We start from the raw sequence: 13,429 nt of genomic DNA on the forward strand, positions 1-13,429 counted from the left end.
GAATAACACTGGATTTTGAAGTAACAGAATTTGAGTTCATGAGGTTTTACTGTATAGCACCAGCCACTGCTGCCAACCAGGCTTTGGACAAGCCAGATAATTAGTAGGGTCCTGATATGCTCACAAGATGTCAGACACTTGAATGTTTATTTCGAAAGGGTTGTGTTGAATGAACAATAATGAAAAATATCCTTGTGATCATCTTTTACTGCAGTGTCACCTGTCGTGTGTGTGGTAATTGTGCCATACTTGCTTTCTTATTTTGTGCATTCATTTGCAATAACATCAAGAAGAACATACAGAGATGATTCATAGTTATGAACGGCGCAAGAAAACACACGGGACACAGATGAAGAAAAACGACACACAGACACGAGTGCCGGGTTTGTTTGTGTGGTTTTTCTTCATCTGTCTCTTGTGTGTTTTTTTGTGCCGCTCATAACTATGAACCAACACTAACATGCCTATCTGTCAGTGCTAATGAACACAGAGATGATCTTATCATGCACGTTAAAATGCTCACTCAATAACGCAATGGTGCACAAAAATTTAGTGTTGCACTCCAAGTCTGCCTCTACAGTTGCTGCTCAGCAATGTTGGCTGTTACAGCAAAGAAGCCAGGGCCTTCACTTAAATAAGCTCCTGCTGCATCTTGGGAAACAGCAGTGGTACCTGACTGGCCAAGGCTGCCTCACTCAGGAGCGTAATAATTTCAATAAAATGTGCAGTGTGGTAACCTCAGCATTGTTGAGTTTTTGTGAAACAAGATGAACTATCGGTGCATATTATACCTGTACTTCGTTGCATTTATATGTGCTCAAAGCAGGTGTGGAAGCATGTCGGCAAACACTAAGTTCAGTTCCTTTCTGTGTTTGAGAAACACTTTTTCTTTTCTGTGTAGCTTTGATTAAAAACATGGTGAAGCGAGTTTTTTTTTTTTTTGCCAGCTGTCATGTGCCTTTAGCCACTTTCACGTTTTTTCAATTATTGTATGTGGGATGTTTGTCTTGTATGTTGTAATCTCTGGTTAATAATTATGAGCAATATTGGTATCTGTGTATAAAGTGTACGTTTAAGCATATGGACTGTATTGTTAGCTTTACTGCATGTACAATAAAGGTATCATGTGAAATCTGTTTGTGTGGTCAGTATTATCAATATTATATTTAAAATAATGGTAAACTAATGGTAAAAATAATGGTAAACACAGGTAAACTAAATACAAACCCAAATATAATTATACTCTTGGAATTCCCATGTAGAAGTATAGTACTGCATTGTGCATGTATTGAAAAGGTTCACAAATATATGGACTCTGCTACATTACAGCACTGGAAGTGCACTTCCCTAACCGTACTTTCATTGCTGCTAACAAGTGAAGAAAACTGCAGGAAAATTGCCTACCATGACGGTAAAGTTAAAGGCGTTTGATTCAAAGTATAAATGGGTATTGCAGCAAGTGTCCTTTGCTTACAATGCAAACGAATTTGCTTCTAAGCAAAGTTCACTGCAGTGCAGTTGCATTATGTTCTCATACAAGGGCTTCTAGCGGCAATGCAACTTAGTTTTACAGCACATTATTATGGTGGTTAAAGGTAAAATAAAAAAAAAAGATTTCATGAATTATGGGTGGTACAGGCTGGCTACATTTTACCTTTCATGCATTTACAAAAGCAGCCAAGAGCTTGCCATACCTGAAGTACTCTGCAAGTTTTTGTCAGTCAGCCAATTCACAAATTGTCCTGAGGAGCCGATGCTTCTCAAGAGGGCGGATCGGCTGCGAGTCGCACCCATGTTGGGACAGGAAGGGTATGCCCCTCCCCAAAACTGCGGGCCCTCCGGACAGCCCAGATTTGGACCTCCCGGTTCGAGCTGGTAATTGCAGTCTTCCAGGCGTCCTCTGCTGAGAGGCTCGCCATCGCGCAGCGCTGTGCATTGCCAGAGCATGTGGGATAAAGTGCATCGTCTCTCATCGCAATGAGGATAGTGAGGCTTTATGCTGTCAATAAACTTGCTGTAAACTAAGGGCGATGGGCAAGTACTGGTTTACAGCATTCGTAAAGTGATTGACTGAGCCCCCGAGTGTTGTGGGCACAGGAAGCTACACCTGGACAATTGATAGTGCTTACATATTTCGTTAAAGGTGAGGAGGGAATCAAGCTGCCAAATGCCTTCCCCCAAATTAGAGGCCGAATGCCCGTCACGGTGTAACAGTGCGTGGGCATGGGCAGACTCATTGGCATAAGGGATAAGAGGGTGGACATCCTTGCACGTGTGGGCAGGAAACCAGGTGATGTGACCATTTATTGCATTACAATTGGGAATTTTGGTAAGAATATGGGCTGCCTGCTCGCAAACTGACCCCGTCATGAATGCTCGTGAAGCATATATTGGTATACGCCAACAATAAACAGATTAAATTTAAGTTTACTCACTGCGAATTAGCATTCTTGAGGTGGTGCTTTGCAGTTGACATAAACTTGTCGTGTTGCTTACATGGAGACCGTAAATGTGGAGGAAGGGGCTGGATGTACCTACAGCTCGGACCTACAGGTACGGCAACATTGATGGACTGGACGATTTATCTTGGTGAGCATACAGTTGTGCTGCCGCCTTGATTGAAAAATAAATTAATTGCTAATCAAAAAGAAGGTTTCGAGAACTAGAAAAAAAACTTTTCCATTTACAGCATCAATTTTATATGTAGCTAGTGTCTACCATTGCTAAAATAATAGTAAAATATGCAATCTTACAAAAAACTGGAATTTACAAGTTTGCTTTTGTAATGAGTTTTTTTTATGCCACTATGAAGGCATAAAGTTCAGTTCTACTTTTTTCATCCATGCCTTTTTTGAACATGCTCATTGAACTGCAAGTCCTGCCAGTTTTTTAAGCAGCAACGTGCAGGCCAACTTCCCAATAAGTACGCTTCACTGAGCGGCAGTTACACCCCAGTCACACGTGGCAACTTAAGTGCACTTTGAGCTAGTGTACTTACGCTCACAAAGTGTCATTTTAGTGGTTCGCTGCTACACGAGAAAGCGAAGTACATTTTGGAAGTGATGACAGTGACAATTGTTGGGTTTGTAGCGCAATATGTATTTGTTACTTTTGCGCCTGTGTGTCATGATCGGACCACGTTGTCTTTGTGAAAGTAGCACGAGTGGCACATGTCATCGTAAACGACTAGAGAACGACTCGCCTACACATGTGCAAGCGTGCCTGGAAGTAAACAACATGACGGACGTGGCCATTGCACAGCGTGTGCGCCGCATCCCCGTAGTAAACGTGGCCGCAAACTGCTCGAAGGTGAGATTAGCGAGAATTTTTGTTGATTTATGGCTTGTTTTAGTACATAGCAAAATCATTATAACAAATACAATAGTTTAACAATAGTATGAGCGCTTCTTTAGACAACAGCGTGTTTTTGTGCAAGCCACTGGTACCGAGGCTACACACTTGGTCACAACGAAGTGAGGCTGGGAAGCGCACTTGCCGGCAAGTGTACTTTGCAGCGAGTGACACTAAACTTGCTCGTGTGACAGCGCGCAAATCGCTCTCGCGGCTAAGTGTACTTGGTCAAAGTGCACTTAAGTTGCTACGTGTGATAGGGGTATTAGCTCTTCTTGCTGTTAAAGGGACACTAAAGTCAAACAACCATTTACATCAGAGTGAAAGCTAAATGTATTACATCTAAAATGACAATATTATCAACAATAGTGCCCTACTTACCGAGAAATTAAAGTATATGCACAAGACCACAAGCGCTGCAGTAGACCATTTTCAAAGTGATCCTAATGACATCAGACAGACCACCTACAATTAATCACTAGTAATCGATCTAGCTGCACTAAATAAAGAACGGTTTGTGCATTAAGAGACGCCATAAAATACTGCTTGTTTGTTTCTCTTTGATTCATGGAAAAAAAAGAATCGCCGCACGTAACTATGGGGAATGGCACAAGTGGTCAAAAAATTCAATTTTCCAGTGTTTACATGGGACAGATGGTGCCATCTAGCGGGGCGCAGTTGAAACAAAAGCGTCTTCAATCTCGAAGCCAATGGCAGTAAATTGATTAATGGCCGTTGTTGCTGCTGTGGCTCCCGCTGCTTTCAGTCTGCTGCTACTAGCGCAGTAAAGCCGGACAACGTTGTGCATGGCAACAGTGACGTGAGACTGTCTGGTTAGTCCGCTTCTTGTGGCGGGTAATTTGAAGTGCGCTAACTCGATGCGGAGCACTAAAACGTAATTTTATTTCAAAATAGGCCCTTCCTTGGCACCAAAGTAACACCACGAGGTTTGTGGACCGCCATTTCAACAATCAACGTAGACGTAGTAGTTGACTTTAGTGTCCCTTTAACATATTCGCCCCCCTTGCTCAAAAGGCAATTCAACATCGTGAAGTGCAAATAAAATCTCTACTGCACTCAAAAGTGGTTTTAAAAATAAGAAAACATTCAAGAAGATACCACGCTTTGCAATAACTTGAAATGAGTTGTGCGATACTCGTTTAATGACATAAATATGCACTGCGCTGTTCCGGTTACTCATGGGTACCCCCTTGTACATTATGCAAGCGACCAGGCATAAAAAACTAAGAAAACTCAACATTTGTCTGGATGTCACTTGTCTCTCGTTCACACAATTTTTGTAGTAATTCTGCTGCTAGGCTAACTGTAGCATGCGAATGAAAGCTTTTTTACAGGACAATAGTTTTTATCACTATTGCAGTCCCAATGTGCATTTTAAAAATGTTTTTATATGTGGGGTTTAACATCTCAAAAACAATGTATGATTATGAGAAACGCAGTAGAGGAGGGCTACAAAAATTTCGAGCAGCTGGGGTTCTTTAACGTGCACCCAAACCTGAGCACACGGGTTTACAGCATTTTTGCCTCCATTGAGAATGCAGCCGCTGCAGCCGGGATTCGTTCCCACGACCTGCGGGTTAGCAGCCGAGTACCTTAACCACTAGACCACTGCGGCATGGAGCATTTAAAAAAAAAAAGAGAAAACATGAAGCAGTGTGTTAACAGCTTTAGATGTTTATTCCTGTCCAATCTGTGAACATTTAATTAATAAAATGCAAATCATTTCAAAACTTCTTAAAGTTAAAAGTGGAGGCATCATTAGTCATCACAGCCGTTCTGCATTCCTCTCCTTTGTGCCTTGTATTTGAGAAACCGGATCAAATTTGTTTTGGCTGTGACAATCACTGAGTAGTGACTTGGCAATGTAGTCTTTGCTTGTTGAACCTGAAAATAAAACAAATAGGAACTTGCATTCATAATTCAGCAGTTTTATTACACAACATACAAGATGCCATGACAGCTGTAATGTTGCACACAGCTACACCTCCATAGTTAGTACATATTCTCACATAGCTGAAGCCAGAAATCTTGCTGGATATAGACAATTTTACATAACACCCATCGGTGCCACCACCTTGGGCTGTTAAAAGAGTATTTTCTTGTTTCTGTACATTGTGACATGAATTTATATAATAAAATAATGAAACATTGAATGAACCAACCCAACTGTCTTGATGTGTACGTGTCTACTGCAGTGCTGCTCATTTAGTTGTTGAAGAAGCAAAACAAAAAAATAATAGCCTAACACGGCGGCACTAAAATCGATTTATAAAGTCACTTATAAATCTCGTTGACACAGACTAACACTTCATGGTTTTATTGAGATTTAACACTAGGAGGTAAAGGTACGATGACACCACCTCTTCAAGTAAATTATGTATCTGGTAAGACACACAGAGTATGATGATAATTACCACAGTCAGCTGCCTAATTAACTAATATTCAGTAATAAACTTGCTCGTGACTGTAGTAGGGGGGCATGTTTGTAACGAATCATTATAAGCAGTCATGTTTCTATCAAGTTTCACCTGGCAGAATTCTAGCATATATGTACTGAAAGATATCTTGCAGAAAATTTTACCTGCAGTTTGCTTGGTACACGTAAAAGACAGTGAGGACTAGCACAAAGCTGACAACAGTAAAGATGACAACAGTTACCCGTCTACCATCGGCTGGCGATATCAAGGGGCGACTATGCAACAGCTAAGCTCCAAGAAATTTCAAATGAAGCCTTCTACTGCTGCTTCTAACAATGGCAAGAAGCGACTGATCAAGCGTGTGTGTTCGCAAGGGTCTTACTGCAAACATGATTAATTGAGCACAGCCATAGGTCATAACACTAGTAAGCTGAACCACCATTCCAGGAATGTTTTGACTGCCCCATCATATATCATTAATTAAAGGCAGAATATTGGATTTCATATGGTAGCACTAAGTGACCTTTAATGTTTGTTTGGACAGAGTACAATGCCTCACTCGTGTTTGAGCTGCCAAGTGAAGTGTTAGATGGCGGATATGCATACATGCGCAACCCATTCTCTCTGAACATGAAACATCGCGCCTAGACAGGACAAAAAGTTACAACAAGCACACATAACTTTTTGTTCCATCTAGGCAAATGTGCTGTTTCACATTCAGTATGTACCAACTGGCTCACAAACAATCTGTGTTCCATTCTCTTTTTTGCATTGATTAAAAGGGCACTGCAGTATGTGCTTTTGACCACGGGAAGAATATATCTGCAACATGAAGACATCACTACAAAATATTATTTGATTGTATGTGACCCACAAAAAGTATATATACGAGGTGTTTCACATAACTAAAACAAAGGATTAAAAAAAAAATCGTAACTGAACAACATACTGTCTGTCATTGTGTGGTGCTTGTTAGGGTTTCTCTTTTGCACTTGATTTCTTAATTGACTAAGATCAATAGGACAAAATTTTCAATAGTTACTGCAGAGTCAAGTATGTTTTGCTAGGTTGTAGAGGTTAACTGATCCAATTTGACAATAATGCTGCATTGTGATTGTTTCTCGTTTAAAAAAGCCAGTGAAATATGAAACAAAAACTATGTCACTGCACTCAAGTGGATCACATGGTTCCTGGCAAATGGCAGTCCACACACCCTGTAATCACCCCTTTGCTGCACCCAGGAAACTCTTTGTCAAGCACCAACATTGAAGGGTTACCCTACTGACGAGCAAATAAAAAATAAGAAAGGAAAGTAGCAATGGGCAAATATTGCTACTGGCATGGCTACAACTAACTAAATTTATGAAAGTAAACTCATCACTCTGTATGAGTACCTTCATAAACTAGTAAATAATATTTTATCTTGCAGTGCTCTGCAGGCAACCATCGTTTCCCTTGTCTACTATGTCGAACCACAATTTACAGTCGGTTTGTCAACAGTTTTCAAGCAGAGACCATGAGCCACTAACCTTGCTTTTAAAGGCAGGTAGTACTTGCCGCAACTTGGCTACCAATTCAATCTCTCGGGCAACTGTATCAGTTGAATCTTCTCCAAATACATCGAAAATAGCATCCAATGCTTCTGTTACCACAACAGTGTCAGGGTCCTTAAAAGAAACTTCCAAAAGGTGCTGGCCTACTTTCTGCACATGCACATGAAATACATTCACAGTATGTAAAATATGTTGGCTATTGAAAATAAAGCACTACTCACATGCAACCACCGCAATATAAGCACTGCTCACATGCAACCACCCCTATTTATGCAACTGCCATTATCATCATCATCAGCCTGACTATGTCCACTGTAGGACAAAGGCCTCTCACACGTTTCGCCAGTCAGCTCGGTCCTGTGCTCGCTGCAGCCAATTTATTCCCGCAAACTCCTTAATTTCATCTGCCCACCTAAGCTTCTGTCTCCCCCTAACCCGCTTGCCTTCTCTGGGAATCCAGTTGGTTACCCTTAATGACCAGTGGTTATCCTGTCTACGCGCTACGTGCCCGGCTCATGTCTATTTCCTCTTCTTGATTTCAACTATGATATCCTTAACCCCAGTTTGTTCCCTAATCCATTCTTCTCTCTTCTTGTTTCTTAAGGTTACACCAACCATTTTCCTTTCCACTGCTCACTGTGTCGTCCTCAATTTAAGCAGTACCCTCTTTGTAAGTCTCCAGGTTTCTGCTCCAAAGCTAAGTACCGGCAAGATGCAGCTGTTATATTTCTTCCTCTTTAGGGATAGTGGCAATCTAACGGTCATAATTTGAGAGTGCTTGCCAAATGTGCTCCACCCCATTCTTATTCTTCTAGTTACTTCAGTCTCATGGTTCGACTCCGCGGTTATTACCTGTCCTAAGTAGACATAGTCTTTTACAACTTCACGTGCACTATTACCTATCTCGAAGTGCTGTTCTCTTCCGAGGTTGTTGTACATTACTTTTGTTTTCTGCAGATTAAATTTAAGACGTACTTTTCTACTCTCCTTGTCTAACTCTGTAATCATGAGTTGCAATTCGTCCCCTGAGTTACTCAGCAATGCAATGTCATCGGCGAAGCACAGGTTACTAAGGTACTCTCCATTAACTCTCATTTCTAACTGTTCCCATTTTAGGCCTCTGAAAAGCTCCTGTAAGCACATGGTAAATAATAGCATTGGGGAGATTGCATCCCCCTGCCTTACACCCTTCTTGATTGGTATTATGTTGCTTTCTTTATGAAGCATTATGGCAGCAGTTGATCTCCTATAGATTTCTTCCAGGTTGTTTATATATGCTTCGTCGATGCCCTGATTCTGCAGTGTCTGCATGACTGCTGATATTTCTACTGAATCAAACACCTTTTCGTAATCTATGAAGGCTACGTATAGTGGTTGGCTATATTCTGAGCATTTCTCTATTACCTGATTGATAGTATGAACTACTGTAGTATAGTTGAAACCAAAACTAAGGCGCTATAACAACAGCACAAGTTTCAGCTGAGAAATCCACTTATTATTCGCCTGCAAGGCAGAGAGTTTCACGCAACAAAAATTAGAGGGCATTCTGGCTCTGCTATCTTTCAACCACCACAAGAATGATGGAAAGTACAGGCTTTGGACTGGACTGTCTTAGCAAACTGTCCACAAATGTTATTTCTACAGATCTAGTTTCATGTGCAGAGCTGTATCCTACCATATTGTGTACAGTGTTCTCTGGCGTGGGTGCTGGAGTGTGGCACACACCACTCAAGCGGTGCCTTTTCAGTTGAAAGTGGCTGAAGCGCAACAGGTCTCTCTATTAGCAGTGACATTGCAGCTTTGCAGGTTGCATCAGACGGCTTTAGCAAAGTGCCGCTTGTACTTCGCTCCATGCAAATGTTTCATGCAGAGCCGAGGCAACAAACTGCCTAGATTTCATGTTTTTTGATAAGCCCCTTTTGCCAAGATAGTAAACTTGGCTGCAAAATGACAGCAAAGCCATGTGTCATGCTCTGCTGAATCGGCTATACAACAAAGTGAGAGATGCATTGTATATACTGTTGCTATCATGATCGTTCTGTGCACAAAAAAAATACAAGCCCAGGCATCGCAGCATATGACACTCTTGATTGATGATTTGTGGGGTTTAACGTCCCAAAACCACCATATGATTATGAGAGACGCCGTAGTGGAGGGCTCCGGAAATTTTGACCACCTGGGGTTCTTTAACGTGCACCCAAATCTGAGCACACGGGCCTCGACATTTCCGCCTCCATCGGAAATGCAGCCGCCGCAGCCGGGATTCGAACCCGCGACCTGCGGGTCAGCAGCCGAGTACCTTAGCCACTAGACCACCGCGGCGGGGCATATGACACTCTTAGTATTTGTTTCAACAACACTGCAGTTTCACTTAATACAGTATATTTTCATTGATAGATTAAGAGAACAGGGTAAGCCTTATGTCACCCGCCATGTATTTTAGGTGAAGTTTATGCACCTTTTTCTCTATATCCATAAAAACTACAGTAATTATTTTATTATCATTGTGATCATGAACCATTCCGCTTTTTTACTGAAGCGGATTTAGCACTAAAAATTGTAATTCTAATTTGTGAAATAATTTTTTTGCTTTAAATACCTAATTATCACTCGATAATAGCTATTATATGTCGTGTTGCAGAAAAGCATTTTCTCACACAATAATAATTCTGCTTAAGCATATTCTCTATTACGTTACCTAAATACTGGCCTAAATATATAATTCTAGATCCTGTGGTTACTGTGAAAAAGGAATACAAGTACAAAAAAAGCATGTTTTGAGATCACATCTAAAGTTAAAAATATACATTATTTCAAAAGTACAATGAGATAACAGTAAATTTACAGACCCGTTCAACAGGCACCAGCCAGATACTCATCACCAATACCATTTTTTCTTTTAGTGTTGAAACGCCTGGCGAACCTCATTTGTCGCCTGCTACGGAGCCGTGTAAGCACAGTACTGTTGACGCAGTTGAAGGGTGCTTAGGCCCTGCACTGCTCAGTGGCCTGGCGAAATTCCAAAATAGTTCAGCACATTCACACGGGCTATATTGGCATCATTAAAAGTGAGCAGAGCATCAAGAGTGCACATTTAGAGTATTTCGTGCCCGAGGAAAACGTTTTTTAGGAGCGTGATCCCACACTACAATCCGACGACTCACTAGGGTTTTAAATTTTCCCGTAGAGAAATTTAGCAAGTAATTCTGGATGAGCTAATTCAAGATAATTTAACTTAACAGCCTCATTAACAGATGCTGGAAGGTGTTCTTTATGAATTACTGGTTCACCATTCAACTGGGCTTTGTTGAATTTACACCAAGTTTCGGTGTCCTTTGAGTAAAAGTTGTGTGCTTGATTGGCATCCTTTGATGCTATGTTAAAATATGTGAACTGGACAGCTTTTCGCATGTCCTCCAAGCTGGCTCTATTTCTTTTAATGGCCCAATGATAATAGCATTAGTGCTTGCCAATGGCGACACCACTAAAACGTATCTGACCAGATATAGCTTTCCTGAAAGAAAGCTTGACGCCTCTACTTCCTTTCATTTTTGCAGTTCCGGGCCCATTCTTTTCTGAATGTGCCAAATGCACACCAGCTTGCAGACTAACTTCTCCATACGGCTATGATGCTTGAACTGCAAGGAATTCCTTGCTACGTAAGAATGGGGGCATGGTAGGCTGCCGCACAAGTTTTGAAATATGTCATTTTTAGAGCAAAAAAAAAAAAAAATCTTACTAAAACAAACAAATGATTGACTCTGGTTTAGAAAAGGCTGCAGATTTCAAATAATGCAAGAAGAAAAAAAAATGTTTTTTTTTCAATATTTTGGTTACTCTGTCCTTTCAAGTGTACTTTCAAGCAAAAAACATGTTTTTGCTGTTGTAAAAAAATCACAGCATATCCACGGAGTGAATGATGATGACTGGGGCGAAGCGTCTGACTGTCTGTCTGTCCGCCCGTCCATCTAATTAACACTCGAAGTACCGCCATCCCGCATCTTTTCATCATATATTCACCATGTACAAGTACCGCCATCCAGCGGACACTCTAAGAACTAAACAAGAGGTGGCTACTATGACGACAGGGGCACGACCAACAGCGTAAGAGGCTTTGCCCCTAAAAAGTAATTTATTACTCTGTAATGCCAAATCTAGAGCATAATTACAGAGCAATGCATACCCAAGTGATTGAATTTGTCCATGTTTCACATAAGTTTCATGGTCATGCAACCTTTATGCAATGTTTTACATAGGGATGAGGCAAATTATAATTTTTAATAACTTTGTCCCACTTTAAGCATAAATAAAGGAGTGCCATAAATCTGAAGAATGAAATCTATTCGAAGCCAGCATTTCATATCATTCCCACAGTGGTTGAGGTGCCGCTCACGGAGCCTGCAGAAATACTAGTGCCAGATAACCCGTCTAGTTTTTGTAAAATGAAATTATGTACACTGCAAGAAATCCTAGTGGAAACAATTAAAATTTGAAACTATATTAAGCTCGCAAGAGACAGACAAAAATGTAACTTTTATAAGGGAGACATTTTATTTAACTTCAATGGACAACTTTGTTGAGATTAGAACTCTGGAATGTTAAGTTGTGCACCAAAGAACTCTATAGCTGATATGTAAAGCCATACAAGCCATACAATTGAATGATCAAAAGTTGAATTATGATGCGATCCGATCTTTTTCATGTTATTGCAACAAAGAATTATGACAAAATACAGTCGTAAGATTTCTCCAGCAGAACTAAAAATAATATTCAATATATGCACATGTAAAGACAGTTTACAGCTCAGCAATTGTCGAATATGTCGCATAAAGTTTAAGTAGTCAGAATTCTGCTTGTTTAATACAGTAGAACACTGTTCATATGTTCTTGGCAATAAAAAAAAAGTGAAAAAAAAAGTACCACACAGATAACATACAATGCAGTTGCTTAAGAAGAAAAAAAATATTGCACTTTCCCATATGAATATCAGAAATATTAAAATATTTACTATTGCATGATTTTACTAAGTTTTGGGCTTGTCGTTTTGTTGAGAGTGTAAACTGCAGTAAATATTGGTTTACACACTAAAGCATGTCGTCGTTAACCTGAAGACATCAAGAGTCCACTAGATTACCGCGAGCACTAGTTATGACAATAGTAGTTCTGGCATTTTATAAAACCACTCTGTCACCTATACAGTGGTGGAACAGCCATTTGTTCTCAGAAATTCTTCAGATAAGTGCACCACAGAGCAAAATGGTGGACTACTTGCAAAAGCAACAAACCTTGAGGACACGAGTCTCATGGGCACCCAACAGGCAACCTAATGCGGCCATGATGCGGGTCACATTAGTCCTTACAGATGGTTCAGAGCATTGCAGACCCACTTCAGCGAGTACTCCAAGTTCTTCATCAGACACACTAGGCAGAGGTGATGTGCCACCATTTCCAGCACTGGCAACAAATGAAACTAGAGTCTGCAGCACTGACCTGCAAGCACTGGTGCTTGCCTCCAAGAGTTCAAAGTCTTTAGAATCTAGAACAAAATCAATTCAAGAACATAGAAAAGAAAACTTAAGTGTTAATAACATGCTTAAGTTACAATGAGAAATTAATAGACTAAAAAAATTTAGGACTATTTGAATTGTGAATTTAATCAACTAGACAACTCAACAAGCTGAGGCTAATGGGCGTTACATCAGCAATGAAAGTAAAGAAGAGGTGTGCCAGTAACGCAGCTTTGGCCTTACAAAAAAAAAATGTGACAGCCAGTCTCAACCTTATTTGTTTTATTTCCCCCTACCCAATAAAGTCTGGCAACTCGTTTGCACATTCTTCTTTCATGCTTTCTGTTGCAATGATAAGAAAATAAGGGTGGTATCATTTTTGTCATGGTTCTAGTCTGCTGAATGCTCTAACCTTTTTTTTTTTTTTGCACTCACAGCTGTGTTAGCTGTGTACTATACTGCTGTGTACTACACTGAATTTCGGGAATCATATCATGATGCCACGGGACTGAAAAATGTGTGATTTTGTTGCACCGTTATTCTAGCGGTGCATGGTGCTAAAGGGTTTGTCCTCGCCAAA

At 40.5% G+C, this 13,429-nt stretch overlaps 1 protein-coding gene across 2 annotated transcripts in view; it reads right to left on the reverse strand.

Moving 5' to 3' along the window:
• Positions 1-5,030: 5,030 nt before the first annotated feature.
• The window catches only part of LOC119176181 (HEAT repeat-containing protein 3), a 90,249-nt gene continuing 81,850 nt past the window's right edge, over positions 5,031-13,429 (reverse strand). For both annotated transcript variants that reach the window (XM_037427342.2, XM_075877244.1), the window contains 3 exons: positions 12,628-12,878; positions 7,319-7,492; positions 5,031-5,256 (listed from right to left, as the gene is read on the reverse strand). In XM_037427342.2, coding sequence (XP_037283239.2) covers positions 5,131-5,256; positions 7,319-7,492; positions 12,628-12,878 — 551 coding nt within the window. In that variant the 3' untranslated portion in view covers positions 5,031-5,130. The remainder of the gene's footprint in view (positions 5,257-7,318; positions 7,493-12,627; positions 12,879-13,429) is intronic.

This window comes from Rhipicephalus microplus, chromosome X (assembly GCF_043290135.1).
Source record: "Rhipicephalus microplus isolate Deutch F79 chromosome X, USDA_Rmic, whole genome shotgun sequence".
In the NCBI taxonomy this organism is placed as follows: domain Eukaryota; kingdom Metazoa; phylum Arthropoda; class Arachnida; order Ixodida; family Ixodidae; genus Rhipicephalus; species Rhipicephalus microplus.